Source organism: Coregonus clupeaformis, chromosome 25 (assembly GCF_020615455.1).
Source record: "Coregonus clupeaformis isolate EN_2021a chromosome 25, ASM2061545v1, whole genome shotgun sequence".
NCBI lineage: Eukaryota > Metazoa > Chordata > Actinopteri > Salmoniformes > Salmonidae > Coregonus > Coregonus clupeaformis.
The window spans coordinates 31,279,302-31,297,926 of NC_059216.1; the positions used below are offsets into that span (position 1 = coordinate 31,279,302).

Genomic DNA, 18,625 nt, shown 5'->3' on the forward strand with positions numbered 1-18,625 from the left:
TTTGAGTCGAACTGTAGCAATCGTTTTGTAGAAGAAGTAGACGACGCATGCGCGCACAGAAGGTAAACAAATATGGAGACGTATGTGCACGTTTTTACTGTCCAATTTACTTTTGACAAATATTGATATTACATATTTTTTCTATGAATAATCTTCATCGGGACTTGTAGAACGAGTCTTTGCCGGTTGTCAGCCCCCAAATATATGAATTCTAAAACTGAATTGTTGCAACGTGCAATGTAATGGCAGAAAATATAACGTTAGATGCAGTGAAAAAGTGTTTGAGAGACTTCCCTCTGGAGGCACGTGGTAAGTTAACAGCGTTCTCCTCTAAAACAAAAAAAAGGTGAAGTTTGAAATACTGTACGTTTGTAACCCACCCCCACAAGCAATAGCTATTACTTGCTTGGTAATGATCTTTATTCTTTTCAGAGCTATATCTCAATAAAACAGTGCCATGTCTAGAGCAGCCCTTATCCCCGCTTGAGTTCTACCGGGAATGGATTGGTCCAAATAAACCCTGCGTCGTCCGGAATGCTTTCAGTCATTGGCCAGCCTTGTCCAAATGGAATCCCTCCCATCTCCGGTATGTGTGTGGGTGTGTGTGCGCACTGAATGTACAGAAATTAGTAGAGTACTTTCATCTCCACTTTTTACTTCAGGGAAGTGGTGGGTTCCAAGGTCATCAGTGTGGCCGTGACCCCAAATGGCTATGCAGACGCAGTGAACCGGGACCGCTTTGTAATGCCTGAGGAGCGACTGATGACATTCTCCTCTCTGCTGGATGTTGTGGAGGGGAAGGTGGAGAGCAGAGGAGTGTTCTACGTCCAGAAACAGTGTTCTAACCTGACCGAGGAGCTACCAGAGCTGACTGGAGACGTGGAGGCTCACATACCCTGGATGAGTGAAGCCCTCGGTGGGTTCCATACCAGAAATATACATAATCTAGAATAAGGTTTTGTCTCACATGGCACCCTATTCCCTATATAGTTAATCACTTTAAAAAGTATTGCACTACATAGGAAATAGGGTGCCATTTGGGATGCAGCCTCTGTGTCCGAAATAAGGCTCTGACCATAGGTAGCGCACTAAAGGCCTAAAGGGCCCATTCCTCCTGACAGAGCTGGTGTAACTGAGTCAGGTTTGTAGGCCTCCTTGCTCGCACATGCTTTTTCAGTTCTGCCCACACATTTTCTATATGATTGAGGTCAGGGCTTTGTGATGGCCACTCCAATACCTTGACTTTGTTGTCCTTAAGCCATTTTGCCACAACTTTGGATGTATGCTTGGGGTCATTGTCCATTTGGAAGACCCATTTGCGACCAAGCTTTAACTTCCTGACTGATGTCTTGAGATGTTGCTTCAATATATCCACATAATTTTCCTTCCTCATGATGCCATCTATTTTGTGAAGTGCACCAGACCCTACTGCAGCAAAGCACCCCCACAGCATGATGCTGCCACCCCCGTGCTTCACGGTTGGGATGGTGTTCTTCGGCTTGCAAGCCTACCCCTTTTTCTTCCAAACATAACGATGGTAATTTTTTATCAGACCAGAGGACAGTTCTCCAAAAAGTACAATCTTTGTCCCCATGTGCAGTTGCAAACCATAGTCTGGCTTTTTTATGGCGGTTTTGGAGCAGTGGCTTCTTCCTTGCTGAGCGGCCTTTCAGGTTATGTCGATATAGGACTCGTTTTACTGTGGATATAGATACTTTTGTACCTGTTTCCTCCAGCATCTTCACAAGGTCCTTTGCTGTTCTGGGATTGATTTGCACTTTTCACACCAAAGTACGTTCATCTCTAGGAGACAGAATGCGTCTCCTTCCTGAGCGGTATGATGGCTGCGTGGTCCCATGGTGTTTATACTTGCGTACTATTGTTTGTACAGATGAATGTGGTACCTTCAGGCGTTTGGAAATTGCTCCCAAGGATGAACCAGACTTGTGGAGGTCTACAATTGTTTTTCTGAGGTCTTGGCTGATTTCTTTTGATTTTCCTATGATGTCAAGCAAAGAGGCATTGAGTTTGAAGGTAGGCCTTGAAATACATCCACAGGTAAACCTCCAATTGACTCAAATGATGTCAATTAGCCTATCAGAAGCTTCTAAAGCCATGACATCCTTTTCTGGAATTTCCCAAGCTGTTTAAAGGCACAGTCAACTTAGTGTATGTAAACTTCTGACCCACTGGAATTGTGATACAGTGAAGTATAAGTGAAATAATCTGTCTGTAAAGAATTGTTGGAAAAATTAGTTGTGTCATGCACAAAGTAGATGTCCTAACCGACATGTCAAAACTATAGTTTGTTAACAAGAAATGTGTGGAGTGGTTGAAAAACAAGTTTTAATGACTCCAACCTAAGTGTATGTAAACTTCCGACTTCAACTGTACACACAGTACATACATTTTTAAAAACGTGACTGGGATATTACAAAGTCAGAGACAGAAAATAAACGAACACAAAAGATTATCAAACATAGAAAGTGAATGGTGTCTCTAGTCAACATCAGATAGAAGTAGAGGCAGTTTGGAAAGGCAGTCTCTGGTATGGCTTGAGTGGAGAAAGGGGCATCCATTGTTAGTCAGGGTCTGGGAGAAAGTCAATCAGACAGACAGAGCTCTTCTTCGGGTCTCTGCCATCTCCGACGTTCATATTTTCCTAGTGGTCCTAGTCCTCCATTGACAACAGTGTAGCACCCAACTGGGTGATGCTTCAGCTGCTGAATAGCGCCAGAAAAGCCACCACACAGCGCCAGTGGTTAGGAAAAGTCTCTTTGGCTCCTCTGCCATCTCAGGACACTGCATGCAGTCCTTATAATTCCAGGCTTCAGTGTTTGCTTTTTTCTTTTCCCCAGGGAAGTTACCAGATGCAGTGAATTTCTGGTTAGGAGAAGCCAGTGCAGTCACGTCGAGTAAGTAGTGGTCTAGTAACACCCACATTGAGATGGCAACACGTTGATGGCTATTTGCATGTCTTTGATGCATAGGATTACTGTAAAGTTACAGAACTAAGGGCTCGATTCAATCAGATCCACTTTAACCAACATCCGCATAGCGGTTGTTTTGGCGGTGTATGAGGTGGAACTGCATTAGAGGTGTCAAATCCACAAGTGCCTCCAGGCATTATACCTAAAGTGGAAATTGCCATTGGCTGCACAGTCGCATTAACAGAATTCCCATGCAGCCTTGTTTACAAGTTCAAACACTGGAATGTGAGATGTAATCTACACCTCGATTAGGATGATTGAAATCCTCATTTCGTTAATGATTTTTCAATCTGAGCGTAATTATGTCTATATAGCCTACACTTTCTTGTTCTGAACTTCTAACGTGTGGGGCGGGTGTGGCTTTGTGCCAGTGATGCAAAAGCAGCTGCTCACCAATCTAACGGCTCCAACGCAGTTCGGCCTCCGACACCGCCAAAACATACGCTATGCGGGTGTCTGCTCTCGCCGGTTAACATTTGATCTGATTGAATGTAGGCCTAACTACCTTTTTGGATTTTCTGAACTTGAAATCAGTGTATTTGTTTCCCAGTGCATAAGGACCACTATGAGAACCTGTACTGTGTCATCACTGGAGAGAAACACTTCATCCTTCTCCCTCCGTCTGACCGGCCCTTTATCCCGTATGGTAAGACATTCAACAGTCTCAACTATATATTTCTATATACAGTAAATGTACAGTACCAGTCAAAAGTTTTAGAACACCTACTCATTCAAGGGTTTTTCTTTATTGTTACTATTTTCTACATTGTAGAATAATAGTGAAGACATCAAAACTATGAAATAACACATATGGAATCATGTAGTAACCAAAAAAGTGTTAAACAAATGAAAATATATTTTATATTTGAGATTCTTCAAATAGCCACCCTTTGCCTTGATGACAGCTTTGCACACTCTTGGCGTTCTCTCAACCAGCTTCATGAGGTAGTCACCTGGAATTCATTTCAATTAACAGGTGTGCCTTGTTAAAAGTTAATTTGTGGAATTTCTTTCCTTCTTAATGCGTTTGAGCCAATCACTTGTATTGTGACAAGGTAGGGGTGGTATACAGAAGATAGCTCTATTTTGTAAAAGACCAAGTCCATATTACGGCAAGAACAGCTCAAATAAGCAAAGAGAAACGACAGTCCATCATTACTTTAAGACATGAAGGTCAGTCAATACGGAAAATTACAAGAACTTTTAAAGTTTCTTCAAGTGCAGTCTCAAAAACCATCAAGCGCTATTATGAAACTGGCTCTCATGAGGACCGCCACAGGAATGGAAGACCAATAATTACCTCTGCTGCAAAGGATAAGTTCATTAGAGTTACCAGCCTCAGAAATTGCAGCCCAAATAAATGCTTCAGAGTTCAAGTCACAGACACATCTCAACATCAACTGTTCAGAGGAGACTGTGTGAATCAGGCCTTCATGGTTGAATTGCTGCAAAGAAACCACTACTAAAGGACGCCAATAAGAAGAAGAGACTTGCTTGGGCCAAGAAACACAAGCAATTGTGACAAGTACTGAGTATACGAAGAGGCAGGACACAGACGCAGGAATTAACAAGGTCAAGGTTTACTTAACAATGAGAACGAGAAATAATAAACATAGAGTAAACGACACGAAGCTTAACAATCACACACAACATCATCCAGAACAGTCCAGGGCTAAATAGGGGTGGTGATGTGGTGCAGGTGCGCTGGAGGTGATTAGGGTGCGTTGGGTTTCCATTCCGGTGTTGCCGAGGTGTGCGCTCAGACCGGTGGCTTAGTAGACTGGCGAATCAGAGTGCCGGAGGGGAGTAATGGGAGGAGATGTGACAGTACCCACCCCCCCATGATTTGGAGAACCGATCTACGACCACCATGACTGTGGTGAAGCCGCCAGAACGTGGAAGGTCGGTGACAAAGTCTATGACAGGTTTGACCAAGGTCGCTGAGGCACTGGGAGAGGAACTAGTTTGCCTGCCGGGGCTTTCCGAAGTGTCTTCGTTTGGGCACATACGGAACAGGAGTTGACATAGCGGGAGACATCAGAAGCCAAGGTGGGCCACCAGTATTTTTGGGCTAGAGAATGCAGGGTGCACGTAATACCAGAGTGCCCTGCCGTAAGGGTAGTGTGCGCCCAGATCAGCAGGCAGTCACGGACACTGGTGGGTACATACACGTGCCCCGGAGGGGCGTTGGCAGGCGCTGGGTCCTCCTGACGTCCACATCCCAAACGACAGGTGCCACGATGAGAGACGAGGGCAGGATAGGACCCCCCAAATCCTTCCTTTCTCCGGTATGGTGCATCCTGGAGAGTGCGTCGGCCTTCACATTCTGGGATCCTGGGCGGTAGGACAGAATGAATTGGAAGCGTGTGAGAAATTGGGCCCACCTGGCTTGACGAGAGTTCATCCATTTCGCTGCCCGTATGTGCTCCAAATTCCGTTGGTCAGTAAGAATCCAGAATGGATGGACTGCACCCTCCAGCCAGTGTCTCCATTCCTCCAGAGCGAGGACCACCGCCAACACTTGCAAGCAGCCCCCTTTTTCCTCCAAACATAACGATGGTCATTATGGCCAAACAGTTATATTTTTGTTTCATCAGACCAGAGGACATTTCTCCAAAAAGTACGATCTTTGTCCCCATGTGCAGTTGCAAACCGTAGTCTGGCTTGTTTATGGCGGTTTTGGAGCAGTGGCTTCTTGCTTGCTGAGCGGCCTTTCAGGTTATGTCGATATAGGACTCGTTTTACTATGGATATTGATACTTTTGTACCTGTTTCCTCCAGCATCTTCACAAGGTCCTTTGCTGTTGTTCTGGGATTGATTTGCACTTTTCACACCAAAGTACGTTCATCTCTAGGAGACAGAATGCGTCTCCTTCCTGAGCGGTATGATGGCTGCGTGGTCCCATGGTGTTTATACTTGCGTACTATTGTTTGTACAGTTGAACGTGGTACCTTCAGGCATTTGGAAATTGCTGAAAAAAAAGGATTTCTTTTGATTTTCCCATGATGTCAATCAAAGAGGCACTGAGTTTGAAGGTAGGCCTTTAAATACATCCACAGGTACACCTCCAATTGACTCAAATGATGTCAATTAGCCTATCAGAAGCTTCTAAAGCCATGACATCATTTTCTGGAATTTTCCAAGCTGTTTAAAGGCACAGTCAACTTAGTGTATGTAAACTTCTGACCCACTGGAATTGTGATACAGTGAATTATAAGTGAAATAATCTGTCTGTAAACAATTGTGGGAAAAATTACTTGTGTCTTGAACAAAGTAGATGTCCTAAACGACTTGCCTAAACTATAGTTTGTTAACAAGAAATTTGTGGAGTGGTTGAAAAACAAGTTTTAATGACTCCAACCTAAGTGTATGTAAACTTCTGACTTCAACTGTAAATGGGACGGCTGTCAATCCTTTGGTCCTTAAATGAAACGGGTATACTTTTTTATTTATCACAATTTTCTTTAAGCAATTATGTTCTTTAATGCAGGGCCGACAGACAAGTTCCTTACTTTTTCCCCCTTCCACTTTCCTCTTCCATTTTTGCGGTAATGCTGCAATTATTTGGTTGTAATTTTGGGTAGAGCAGACATTTCCATATGTTTTTGTTAGCTGCATGTGCAACATTACTCCACAAGTCCTACCTATGATATCATTTACGAAGATTATACCTTTTTAAAACATTTTTTCAAAAAATAATGGTTTTCTATGAATTAGTATATTTGAGTTTAACCACAATATTTGTTGCATTATTTGTTCTGTCGTTTCTGGAGGATTAAATTGAAATTGCAACCAACTTTCTATGGCTTGTTTTAGAAATAGTGATATTTGGGAGATGATTTCCTTTTCAAATAACTGAAAGTGAAAGATTGTAATCTGAATAAAGGGAAAAAGGCCATTCTTGAACATGGGGTGAGACAATCTGACTAATTTGCTAGAGAACCAGTTCGGATTTAAGTATAACTTTTGTATAAGCTTTTATTGATAGGTCTAATGCTTTAATATTTAATAATTTCTGTTCTCTGAATTCATATTCATTATATAAATAGGCCTGTTTAATTTTGTCTGGCTTGCCGTACCAAATAAAATGGAATATTGTTTTCTCATAGAATTTAAAAAACTGTTCGGTAGGTGTAGGCAAGACCATAAGCAAATAGGTAAACTGGGATAATACTAAAGAGTTCATCAGGGTGATTTTTCCACAAATAGATAGGTATTTACCTTTCCCTGGTAGCAAGATCTTATCTATTTTTGCTAACTTTCTATAAAAATGTATTGGAGTGAGATAATTTATTTCTTTGTGAGATGCGGTGTGGGTGAACGGATGATCTCCACATGCGTAGTTCCCACCGTAAAGCATGGAGGAGGAGGTGTTATGGTGTGGGGGTGCTTTGCTGGTGACACTGTCTGTGATTTATTTAGAATTCAAGGCACACTTAACCAGCATGGCTACCACAGCATTCAGCAGTGATACGCCATCCCATCTGGTTTGGGCTTAGTGGGACTATCATTTGTTTTTCAACAGGACAATGACCCTCCAGGCTGTGTAAGGGCTATTTTACCAAGAAGGAGGGTGATGGAGTGCTGCATCAGATGACCTGGCCTCCACAATCCCCCGATCTCAACCCAATTGAGATGGTTTGGGATGAGTCGGACGGCAGGGTGAAGGAAAAGCAGCCAACAAGTGCTCAGCATATGTGGGAACTCCTTCAAGACTGTTGGAAAAGCATTCCAGGTGAAGCTGGTTGAGAGAATGCCAAGAGTGTGGAAAGCTGTCATCAAGCCAAAGGGTGGCTATTTGAAGAATCTCAAATATAAAATATATTTTGATTTGTTTAACATTTTTTTTTTTTTTTTTTTTTTTTAGGGGGATGGATCAGCTTAATTTTGCAGATAGATTGTATCTTCTATCAATGTAATTGTCTGCATCACTTCCAATCCCCCATGTTTATTTTTATTTTTTATATATATATTCCCCTTTATTACTTTTCAACCCCACCATCCTTTCCCTACTTGGAGTAAATTAGTGAACAACAACGCCCAGGCCTCTACTTCCGGTCTATACTTACTATCTACACCTTATGGACAGAGTTAATTTTACAATAATTCTATATCTATATATATATATATATATTTTTTTTTTTTTTGCTCCTGAACTTCTTCTACTCTCAACCTCTCCGATCATTTCCTGATGTCCATCCGGTTTGCTTCTATATGCCATATCTTTCTAACTGTGCTCTTTCCCAAAAGCTCCCAACATACAACCTATATACTTATTATGGACACAGTATGCTTACATTATTAGCTATCTTTGTTATTATTTGTTGTTATTTGTTATTAGTCCCATCCTTCAACTCTATTCAATACCTCCCATCTATCTCTTAACACCATCCATATAGGATTTCTATTTGCCATATATATTTCAACCGTACTGTGATGTTTTACAAAAGTTCTGAACCTTTCTATTCTCATTGCTTCTACAGATTGTGAATTAAAAATAAACATTTTTGCTAAAAGTATTATTATATTATTGATTGATTGACTATGACTTTTCAGATCACCCAGTAATGCTATCTGCAAGGTTAGTTCCAGGTAAATATTGCAATCCTTTAGCCATTCCTGGACCTGTGTCCAAAAACAAGCTACAAATGGACAGAACCAAAACAAATGATCTAATGATTCTATCTCTTCACAGCAAAATCTGCAGAGCTGGGAAGATTGTATCCCCATATAAATAACATTCTATTGGTAGCAAGAATTTTATATAATAATTTAAATTGAAAGATTCTAATTTTTGAATCCGGTGTCGTTTTGCGTGTCAGTTCATAAACACTATGCCATGGGATCGGTACGTCAAAGATCTCTTCCCAACTATTTTGCAATCTATATGGGACGGCTGTCAATCCTTTGGTCCTTAAGTGAAACTGATATACTTTTTTTATTTATCACAGTTTTCCTTAACCAATTATGTTCTTTAATGCAAGGCCGACAGACAAGTTCCTTACTTTCTCCCCCTTCAACTTTCCTCTTCCACTTTTGCGGTAAGGCTGCAATTATTTGGTTGTAATTTTGGGTAGAGCAGACATTTCCATATGTTTTTGTTAGCTGCATGTGCGACATAACTCCACCAGTCCTACCGATGATATCATTTACGAAGATTATACCTTTTTTAAACATTCTGTCAAAAATAAAGGTTTTTTGTCAATTAGTATATTTGAATTTAACCACAATATTTGTTGCATTATTTGTTCTGTCGTTTCTGGAGGATTAAATTGAAATTGCAACCAACTTTCTATGGCTTGTTTTAGAAATAGTGACATTTGGGAGATTATTTCCTTTTCAAATAACTGAAAGTGAGAGGTTGTAATCTGAATAAAGGGAAAAAGGCCTTTCTTGAACAGTGGGTGAGACAATCTTACTAATTTGCTTGAGAACCAGTTCGGATTTAAGTATAACTTTTGGATGACTGAAGATTTTAGTGATAGGTCTAATGCTTTAATATTTAATAATTTCTGTCCTCCGAATTCATATTCATTATATAAATATGCTCTTTTAATTTTGTCTGGCTTGCCGTTCCAAATAAAATTGAATATTTTTTTCTCATATAATTTAAAAAACTGTTTGCTAGGCGTAGGCAAGACCATAAGCAAATAGGTAAACTGGGATAATACTAAAGAGTTAATCAGGGTGATTTTTCCACAAATTGACAGGTATTTTCCTTTCCATGGTATTTATTTGGTTATTACATGATTCCATATGTGTTATTTCATAGTTTTGATATCTTCACTATTATTCTACAATGTAGAAAATAGTAAAAATAAAGAAAAAGCCTTGAATGAGTAGGTGTTCAAACTGTTGACTGGTACTGTGTATATATATATAATTGTACAATATTAGACACACTAAATTGAGTCCATGTCATGTTGTGCATCCTGTTATTTTTCTCAGAGCACTACCAGCCTGCAGTGTACAGACAGAGAGAAGACGGGGACTTCGACGTGGTTGATGTGGCAGATTCAGACAAGGTGGGTTTGAGTGAAGTGAGCCTATTCGTTTATTTTGGATAGTAATCCACTGGCATTCTACAATCATGATGTCAAAACCTTTTCCAGGCATTGTGATATCTGATGATCTGCGCAGTGAAGCAGCAATTCCCTTTCTCTTCCCAGGTTCCTTGGATACCATTGGACCCGTTAAAGCCAGACCTGGAGCGTTACCCTGACTACCGCCTGGCACGCCCACTCCATGTTACTGTCAAGGCCGGGGAGATGCTCTACCTGCCCTCTCTCTGGTTCCACCATGTCCGCCAGTCTCACGGTTGCATTGCAGGTATTACAACTAGTCCTTGCCGATTTTATATATCAATACTGTGACTCCCAAGTATCAATTTGTAAAAAATATATAAATCGCAATACATATCGTATCTGCACCGAAGTATCGTGAGGTTCCTGGCAAATCCCAGCCTTACTATTGAGGCTCTGTTTACAAGGATCATGTATGTATCTTTAAACATGTTTTTGTTTCCTTCCCCAGTGAATTTCTGGTATGACATGGAGTATGACATCAAATACAACTACTTCCAGCTGGTGGAGTCGCTGGCTGGAGCTGTGGGGCCGCTTTGACATCACATTAAATTAATCTGATATACCAGCAAATGTCGTTATGTGGTCTCTCAAATTGCACCCTAATCCCTTTATAGTGCACTACTTTTGACCAAGGCCCATAGGGCTCTAGTTAAAATTAGTTCTGTATATAGGGAATAGGGTGCCATTTGGGATGTATCCTATGTAAATAAAGCGCTCAGTCTGAAAAAACAAGTTGAGTGTAATAAATATGTTTTTATTCTCCAGCAGAAAGAGAAGTACAGGGAGGGTATACAGTAAAAACACTAAGAACACTGAACTGAGGTTGGTGCAAAACAGAAAACAAAAGCTCAAAATGTCGGAGAAGTGATCATTCCTAAAAGAGAAATTCTGGTCCGTAATCATCATCCAAAAGGTGAGGTTATTTAGAACGAGGGTCAGCTACAGATTATACCAGTGAGTGAAAAAGAGCGGGATGGACTCATACAGTGAAACCATGCAATCCTACTTGGGAACGAGCCAGTCAGTCAACCTCCACACCCTTCATGCATACATACTGATGCATACTGGCAACACAATCCTATGTCTTAATGAAACCTCCAGTCTAGTTAAGGTCACGGTTCTGAATGTCAGTCAGATGGGGGAAATACTGAATAACTAATAAACAGCAGAATATAATTCATTCTTTTTCTATACCATTGCTCATGTCATTTCAGGGTTTGACAGCTATTTTAAATCTTTGCGGTCTGTCCATGCACATTCATCTAGTTGTGTACATAATGCTTTAATCAAAACTAGAGAAAATATAAGAGTTCTAGGCATGGCATTTTGAGAGGCTGTAAGAACCTTTGGGTAACCTGATCAGGCTGTTTCTACCAATAAGTGTAAGTTTATAACTAAGTCCATCAACAACTGAGCAAATCCCCAGTACTGTATGCACAGGTGATTTAAAATATTGTTTGAGAGCACTAGTGTATTAAAACAGCACAGAATATCAGGCTCTTGACCAGAGATGAGTGGTGGGAGGGGAGTGATAGGACTTTCTGTCTTAGTAGCAGCTGGGCAGTGATGGAGGTTCAACAGCAGAGGGCAGTGATGTGCTAGTCTGCAGACAGTCATAGCAGCAGAAAACAAAAATAAGTCTGTGAGCCTTTGACACAACAGTTACACCTTTACACAGAGACCCAGGTTTAGTTTAGTAGCCTAAGCTATTACAAAGACATTCATCTGACCTATGACAGTTTTTATAGGAATGAAAGTGCATTGTTATTGGGATGGAAAAGTGCCAGGGACCAGGATGAAAACACCACAGCCAGCCAAGAGCCAATGAATGTTGAGGAATTCTTAAGAGGTGTGGAAATAATTATTTGTATCTGATGCAAGAGCTGTGAGTTAAATATGTTCTGGGGTCTTTACCTCAGGTAACCCAACCCTAAGATGTGATGTCTCTCTTTACCTCAGGTAACCCAACCCTAAGATGTGATGTCTCTCTTCAGTGTCATCAGAAAATGCTTCTCCTCAGTGTCATTCGATTCCCACAGCAGTAGCTCAATTTCAGTAGTTGCCTTTTGATTACAATTCAATATTATTTTGGTACAACCCAACAAATTTGAAACCATGAAAAATGCTGGTTTTGAATTAAGGCACCCATTTCCTTGAGACATTTGTATTATTGTTTGCACATCTTGAACATCAATTTGGAATACAAAAAATGTACTGGGACTACAATTCACGTTTTATAAAACCATCCAGCATAGTTAATGAACGAGGAGACTCCGTTGATACTGTAGATCTTCAAGTCTTCTGTTTTTGCAATGTTGGTCCCCTACTGGTGACTTAGCTCTGGTACAAAACATACTGTCAGCGGTAACAAAACAAACCGTACAACTCACAAGGGCCTGACAGCTCCCTTTGTAACATGGACATTTTCCAACATGATAAATACAACCACACATCACACACAGACAGGGCCTCTCAAAACAATGTATCAAATCAAATCACACACTAAAACATGTTTATGTCTGATAATCTGGCTTTTAAGACTTGGAAGGGTCCTGTATTCCTCAAGTAGTGTGGTGGCGGCTATGGCCTGGTGTCGGTGGGTAAAAGCCCTGGTAGGGACGGGTACACCAACACAGACATTTCACATTGTAGCGATCATAATTGTTTGTATTGTTTTAGAGCACTTGGGTCAGGAATGGCATTGAACAGCAATGCCCTCCGATTGTCCAAAAAGTGCTGCTTCTTCTACCCAAAATGACAGCCACCATCAAGCTCCAACCACTGGCATAGCACACGCCCCTGCAAGGCAGATGGCCCACCCGCCCGGAGGTCAGGTCCCCCATATAGCATACGAACACGTCATAAGCCATGATTTAGTTTTTGGGAATGACAGGAAATTAGCTTTAAAACTGCAACATTTTCTTTCAGCCTCATGGCAAAATGTGTAGAATAGCAGGACATTTGCTCAGGGATTCTTGAAAGTCGAGACAATCCTTGTCCGGCAGGGAAACTTTAATTTTATAGTAAAAAAAAAAATGATTTTGTTGCATTATTTGAGCTTAAAATTTACTTGTTTTGTTTTGGGAATTTTCAAAATACTTTCAATATTATTAATTTCCATGTCGGCTGTATGCCTGGAAATGCCCTTGTCCGGAGCATAGGAACCCCATTTTAAATTCTATAAAACAGGCAATTATGGATATTAACTGAAAAATGATCTTATGTAGTTTCTTGCAATAGCCCTCTGTGACTTTAAATAATATTTATCTCAAAACTGATTCCTAAAAGATGTGTCCGGAGATTGTAAACTCCGTCAGATTTGTCTAAAATCCTAAATGAATCAGGAATGAGCAGGAACATCTATATCATAAGGACCCCTTATTCATGTCCTCATTACATGTAGTGCAACAAGACCAGTCATGGTCTGTAAAGTTGTGTTTTTATTGGGGATTTTCAAATGAATAATGTTCCATATTTTACAAATGTTTGTATTGAACATTTATTTTTAGTGGCAAAAATATGTCTGTTTTGAGCATCGGTTGTCAACTCTGTCAGTGGTTTGTCCACTCCGTCACTGATGGCCCACTCCCTTATGATCGTTTATATATTTTTTATATTTTTTATATTCTGAATATTTTCATCACTGTTCTGCAACATATGCTTAAACAATTGAAGTATTTGCCGTGTTAGACCTAAAGGATAATGTTTGCTTTATAAATGTTTTATGTTCTAAATCTAGAAAACATGTCAAAATGCTAAAGAAATTAGTCCTGGAGCATTTAATAATGCTATAAAACAAAACAAAAATAAGTTTGGAGAAGTTAGGAGGTTGTTCCTGTACATGGTGTGATAGCTGATACTTTGGTCTACCAGAATATATATTTAAACTGTTGTTAATATTAAGACAAATATTTGTGGAAAAAAAGTTGATTGTCCCATTGTCCCTTCTTTCAAGAATCCTTGAGCTCTAAAACATCAACATTTTCTCTCATCCTCATGGCAAAATGTGTAAAATAGCATGAGATTAGCAACAAACCTGCACATTATTCTCTCTTGTGTGGGGGGGATCTTGCAGTGGGGGCCCGCGAAACTACGCTATGCCACTGGCTCCAACGCAACTCTAGGGCATCTGGCATTTCCATAACAACAACTTAATTCAAACAAAGTAGCAGCGCACAATATTTGGCAACAGGGGTAAATAAAATGAGTGCTTGTGAGAGTTCAGGTGTCTGGTAGGTACTGTAGGTAGCACACAATATATTAGAGGGAGGAAGGGTGATGAATGACAGTCTGTAGTGCAGCTCAGCCACACTGGGAATGAATGCTGAGGCATCGATCATCCTGAGGAGCCTCCCTACAGTATCAGTATCTGTGCTGTTGGTTATGAGGGTTACATGTTGGCCTACAACAGTGGGCCATTGTGCTGAGTGCAACCCTCACAACCCCTCCGGGCCTACAGAGATCTGACAGGGAGAGAGGGGACCACCCAACCAGAGAGTCCAGCAGAGAGAAAAGTCCAAAAAAAAAAAAAAAAACTTCTAAAAATTATGTACAGGCATCCTTCAGGAATATTTTAATCTGTTCATTTTCAAAACATGTCGATAAAAAAAAAGTACTGTAGTCTGCAGATATCCTTGCACATTGGCTTCAGATCCTTCTTTTGCAAGGGGATTGGTTGGTTCAGTCTTAAAGGAAGGGGGTGAAAGAAGATGTGTCTCCCTTGAGGAGTGTCTAGGAGAGCTGCTTGTTGTCCAGCCTCTTCTCCACAGCTTTGAGGAGGAGCTCAGAGTACTGCTCCAGCAGAGCCAGAGTCCTCTCCTCCCCTGAGGCTGATCTCCCCGTCCCTGGTCCTACAGGCCGGCAGCCCACTGTACACAGGGAGCCTCCTGCTGCAGGTTCTCCAGAGGAGGATGGGGGTGAGCTCTGGGGCAGGGAGCTCAGCTCGGCCCTCACCACCTCAAAGGCCTCAGACAGGACCTGGGCCATCTCATGGTGCTCCAGCCTGGAGTCTACAGGCACACTGTTCACCTGCAAGACACAGACATGACCAACATTACCACAACAAATTAGTGTATGGAAATGTTCTAAAACATTCATGTAAACTTGACATAAAACCACTCTTCAATAAAACAGACAGATAGTGGTCAATAAAATAGTAGCCAATGTAAACAAATACTTTTAGTGAATAGGCTACTTATTGGGGGAGTGAGTGACTCACCATCCTGTAGAGCTGGGAGGCCTTCCTAAAGGTGTTCTGTAGCTCGCTGGCCACCACCCTGCACGACTCCATACTGAGAGAACCGTCTAATAAAAAGGGAGTTATACATGGTCAGGCTGACGCTGCTAAAACCATCATACTGCAAGTCTCATCATATGTGTCAGTCTAGAGCACAATAAACTAGTCAAGTCAAAAACTAAAACAGCAAGACAGACAATAGCTAGGTTATTTCATTGGCCAACCCATAGTTGGTATGTTAATACAAGGCTATGTTCTAGCTATTACACAAGGAAGGAAAGGACAGACAAGAGGACCACAGAGGGAACAGTCTTAATGGAAATGGGGAAGTGAGAGAGATGGAGAGAAAGAGAAAAAGAAAGAGGGACATGAGAGAGAGAGAGAGAGCATGCCTCACCCTTCAGGAGAAAACGGTTAAGTGACGGAGGACACGGACATGGTGAAGGTGAAGGTGTAGAGTACATAGGGGTGGAGACTGAGATAGCAGGCCACATGGCACCAGTAGTAAAGAAGTGCTTGGTGCTGGCCAGGGGCAGGCCCAGACGCAGAGATGACAGGAGGAAGGAGGGAGAACGTTGGAGCAAACCTGTGCGGTCCTGGCCGGGTCCTTCAGATGACAGCAGGTAGACGGGACTGCCCTGTAGAGACACCTCCATCACGGGGCTCTCCTCCTGAGTCAGGCCCTGGCTCTCCTCCGTCTTTGGCTGTTCTAGTCTGTTGTCTATCAAGGTGGCCTCAGGACTCTGAGCTGGGCTAGTCCCCACAGGATCGGCAGGGTAGAGGGACAGTGCAGAGACTAGCTGGACTTTGTTGGAGAGCACTGGATGAGTCTGGCCCTGGTGAGGTAACAAGCTGACTGGGGATCTGGAGGAGAGGTTGTTGTCCTCTTTGACAGTCTTGGAGGAGGTGGCGGTCTTGGAAGTACTGTTGGAAGTGAAGACTGCCAGGGAGGACTTGTCTGGGAGGGGCTTGGAGATGTCCAGGTTGAGCTGGGGCCGGGTGCTGCACGTCAGCTTAGCCTGCAGGCTCTTGGTGGTTGGGCTGGGGTTGGAGTTGCTAGGAGAGCTATTGATGAGGGTGGGGATAACTGCAGCATGGGGCATGGCTAAACCCAACGCCAAAGGGGAGGAGGCGGCTAAGGTGGAAGAGAACATGGCCATGGGGGTAGACGATTTAGTACTAGGACTCTGGGAGGAGCAGCTCCGACTCTTGGTGGGAGCGTTTGAGGTGTCAAAGCTGGACCCCCTGCGTGACTCTGTAGACCCAGACCCAGACTCTTCCTCGGCCACGTTTAGGCTGTCTCCCATGGACACGGAGCGGGACATCTTGGCCATGGAGCTGGTGGTGGGGCTCATGTAGGAGCAGCGGGACTTGAGGCTCCTGGGTGTGGTGGCAGTGCTGTGACTGGTACTGGTGCTGTCCCGGGGTTGTGCGGAGGTGGGGCTGCAGAGGGGAGGCACACTGGGCAGGGTGCGGCGGGGGGTGGTGGGGAGGGTCACTGGACGCTCATTGGCCTGGGATTGATGAGACTGGGCGTGATGGGGCTGGGGGGCCACCTCCTTGGAGGGCCGAGACAGGGTCAGAGGCATTTCTACTGGTAACAAGAGAGGGACAGACAGAGAAGGAAGGTAAATAATTAGGCTATGCAGGCCAGGGCAGTGTTAACAACATTTCTGTCTCTTATCAGACATTCAAGGAAGAGCTTGACCTTTTACACCATGCATAGAATATAAGATGAGGACCTTTTTAAATCATAATATTTTTCTGCAATACATCATCATAAAATGTTCCTGTAATACATTATCATAACATCAATACACTAGCTAGACATTATCACAATCACTTCCGATCACTCACCCTCAGTGTGCAGGTTCTGGACTGACTGGGACTTCCTCATGCCTGTAGAGGTGAGGTGTGAGGCTGCAGCCTTGGCCACGGGGCTGACCATCCTACGGGAGTCCACTGCAGGGTTAAACAGCTTCTTCCTCAGAGGAGAGGCACGCAGATTCAGACCCTTCTCCGTAGTGGTAGTGTCCACTACTTCTAATCTCCCGGTAGTGCCCTTCTGAGAGTCTTCTGAGCCCTTCCTCTGGCTCTGGCTGTGGCTCTGGCCCTGGTTGTGGCTCTGGCCCTGGTCCTGGCTGTGGCTCTGGTCCTGGCTGTGGCTCTGGCCCTGGTCGTGGCTCTGGCCTTGGCTGTGGCCCTGGCTGTGGCTCTGATCCTGGCTGTGGCTCTGGCCCTGGTCGTGGCTCTGGCCCTGGTCGTGGCTCTGGCCTTGGCTGTGGCCCTGGCTGTGGCTCTGGTCCTGGCTGTGGCTCTGGCTGTGGCTCTGGTCCTGGCTGTGGCTCTGGCTGTGGCTGTGGCTCTGGTCCTGGCTGTGGCTCTGGTCCTGGCTGTGGCTCTGGCTGTGGCTCTGGTCCTGGCTGTGGCTCTGGCCCTGGTTGTGGCTCTGGCCCAGGTTGTGGCTCTGGCCCAGGTTGTGGCTCTGGCCCTGGTTGTGGCTCTGGCCCAGGTTGTGGCTCTGGCTGTGGCTCTGGTCCTGGCTGTGGCTCTGGCCCTGGTTGTGGCTCTGGCCCAGGTTGTGGCTCTGGCCCTGGTTGTGGCTCTGGCTGTGGCTCTGGTCCTGGCTGTGGCCCTGGCCTTGGCTCTGGCCCTGGCTGTGGCTCTGGCCCTGGCTGTGGCCTTGGCTCTGGCCCTGGTTGTGGCTGTGGCTCTGGCCCTGGTTGTGGCTGTGGCTCTGGCCCTGGTTGTGGCTCTGGCCTTGGCTCTGCTCCATGAGGGGCCTCACCTCAGAGACCAGGGGCCTCACCACACCGCTGGCTACCTTCCCCTCACCACCGCTCTTCGATGGGAATGGAAAGGCAGTCCTGCTAGAAAGGAAAAACTGTGAGCATTCAGTTAGGACTGTTGGTCAACATATTCAGTAGATTTAAAAGGATAGCTCACTTTTGAGATAGATGAGTATGGGTTAACAGAATTTTCTTTGGTCAACTAACTGATACACTAAATGTATGTGGACACCCCTTCCAATTAGTGGATTTGGCTATTTCAGCCACACCATGTGTATAAAATCGAGCACACAGCCATGCAATCTCCATATACAAACATTGGCAGTTGAATGGCCCGTACTGAAGAGCTCAGTGACTTTCAACGTGGCACTGTCATAGGATGCCACCTTTCCAACAAGTCAGTTCGTCAAATTTCTGCCCTGCTAGAGCTGTCCCGTCCCGGTCAACTGTAAGTGCTGTTATTGTGAAGTGGAAACGTCTTGGAGCAACAATGGCTCAGCCGCGAAGTGATAAGACACACAAGC

The 18,625-nt window shown here is 43.5% G+C and overlaps 2 protein-coding genes across 2 annotated transcripts in view; one reads left to right on the forward strand and one right to left on the reverse strand.

Annotated features, from left to right (window-relative positions):
• The first annotated feature begins 44 nt into the window (after positions 1–44).
• On the forward strand, positions 45–10,808 carry jmjd7 (jumonji domain containing 7). The gene is made up of 8 exons (XM_041848104.1): positions 45–309; positions 433–586; positions 663–916; positions 2,859–2,915; positions 3,541–3,636; positions 9,940–10,016; positions 10,161–10,320; positions 10,525–10,808. Exons 1-8 carry the CDS (start codon positions 243–245, stop codon positions 10,611–10,613), a joined length of 954 nt encoding a protein of 317 aa, XP_041704038.1. The 5' UTR covers positions 45–242; the 3' UTR covers positions 10,614–10,808.
• Positions 10,809–14,633: 3,825 nt separating this feature from the next.
• The window catches only part of LOC121538925 (mitogen-activated protein kinase-binding protein 1), a 75,759-nt gene continuing 71,767 nt past the window's right edge, over positions 14,634–18,625 (reverse strand). Inside the window, exons 27-30 of the mRNA XM_041847086.2 lie at positions 17,170–18,182; positions 15,710–16,906; positions 15,295–15,380; positions 14,634–15,104 (exon numbers count right to left, since the gene is read on the reverse strand). Coding sequence (XP_041703020.2) covers positions 14,808–15,104; positions 15,295–15,380; positions 15,710–16,906; positions 17,170–18,182 — 2,593 coding nt within the window. The 3' untranslated portion in view covers positions 14,634–14,807. The remainder of the gene's footprint in view (positions 15,105–15,294; positions 15,381–15,709; positions 16,907–17,169; positions 18,183–18,625) is intronic.

Bases quoted from the DNA above. Each gene is read 5' to 3' on its own strand.
- jmjd7 (XM_041848104.1), top strand. From the start codon at position 243: ATGGCAGAAAATATAACGTTAGATGCAGTGAAAAAGTGTTTGAGAGAC. The intron at 2,916-3,540 runs GTAAGTAGTGGT...TTTGTTTCCCAG, and splicing joins AGCCAGTGCAGTCACGTCGA to TGCATAAGGACCACTATGAG. The intron at 10,017-10,160 runs GTGGGTTTGAGT...TTCTCTTCCCAG, and splicing joins ATGTGGCAGATTCAGACAAG to GTTCCTTGGATACCATTGGA.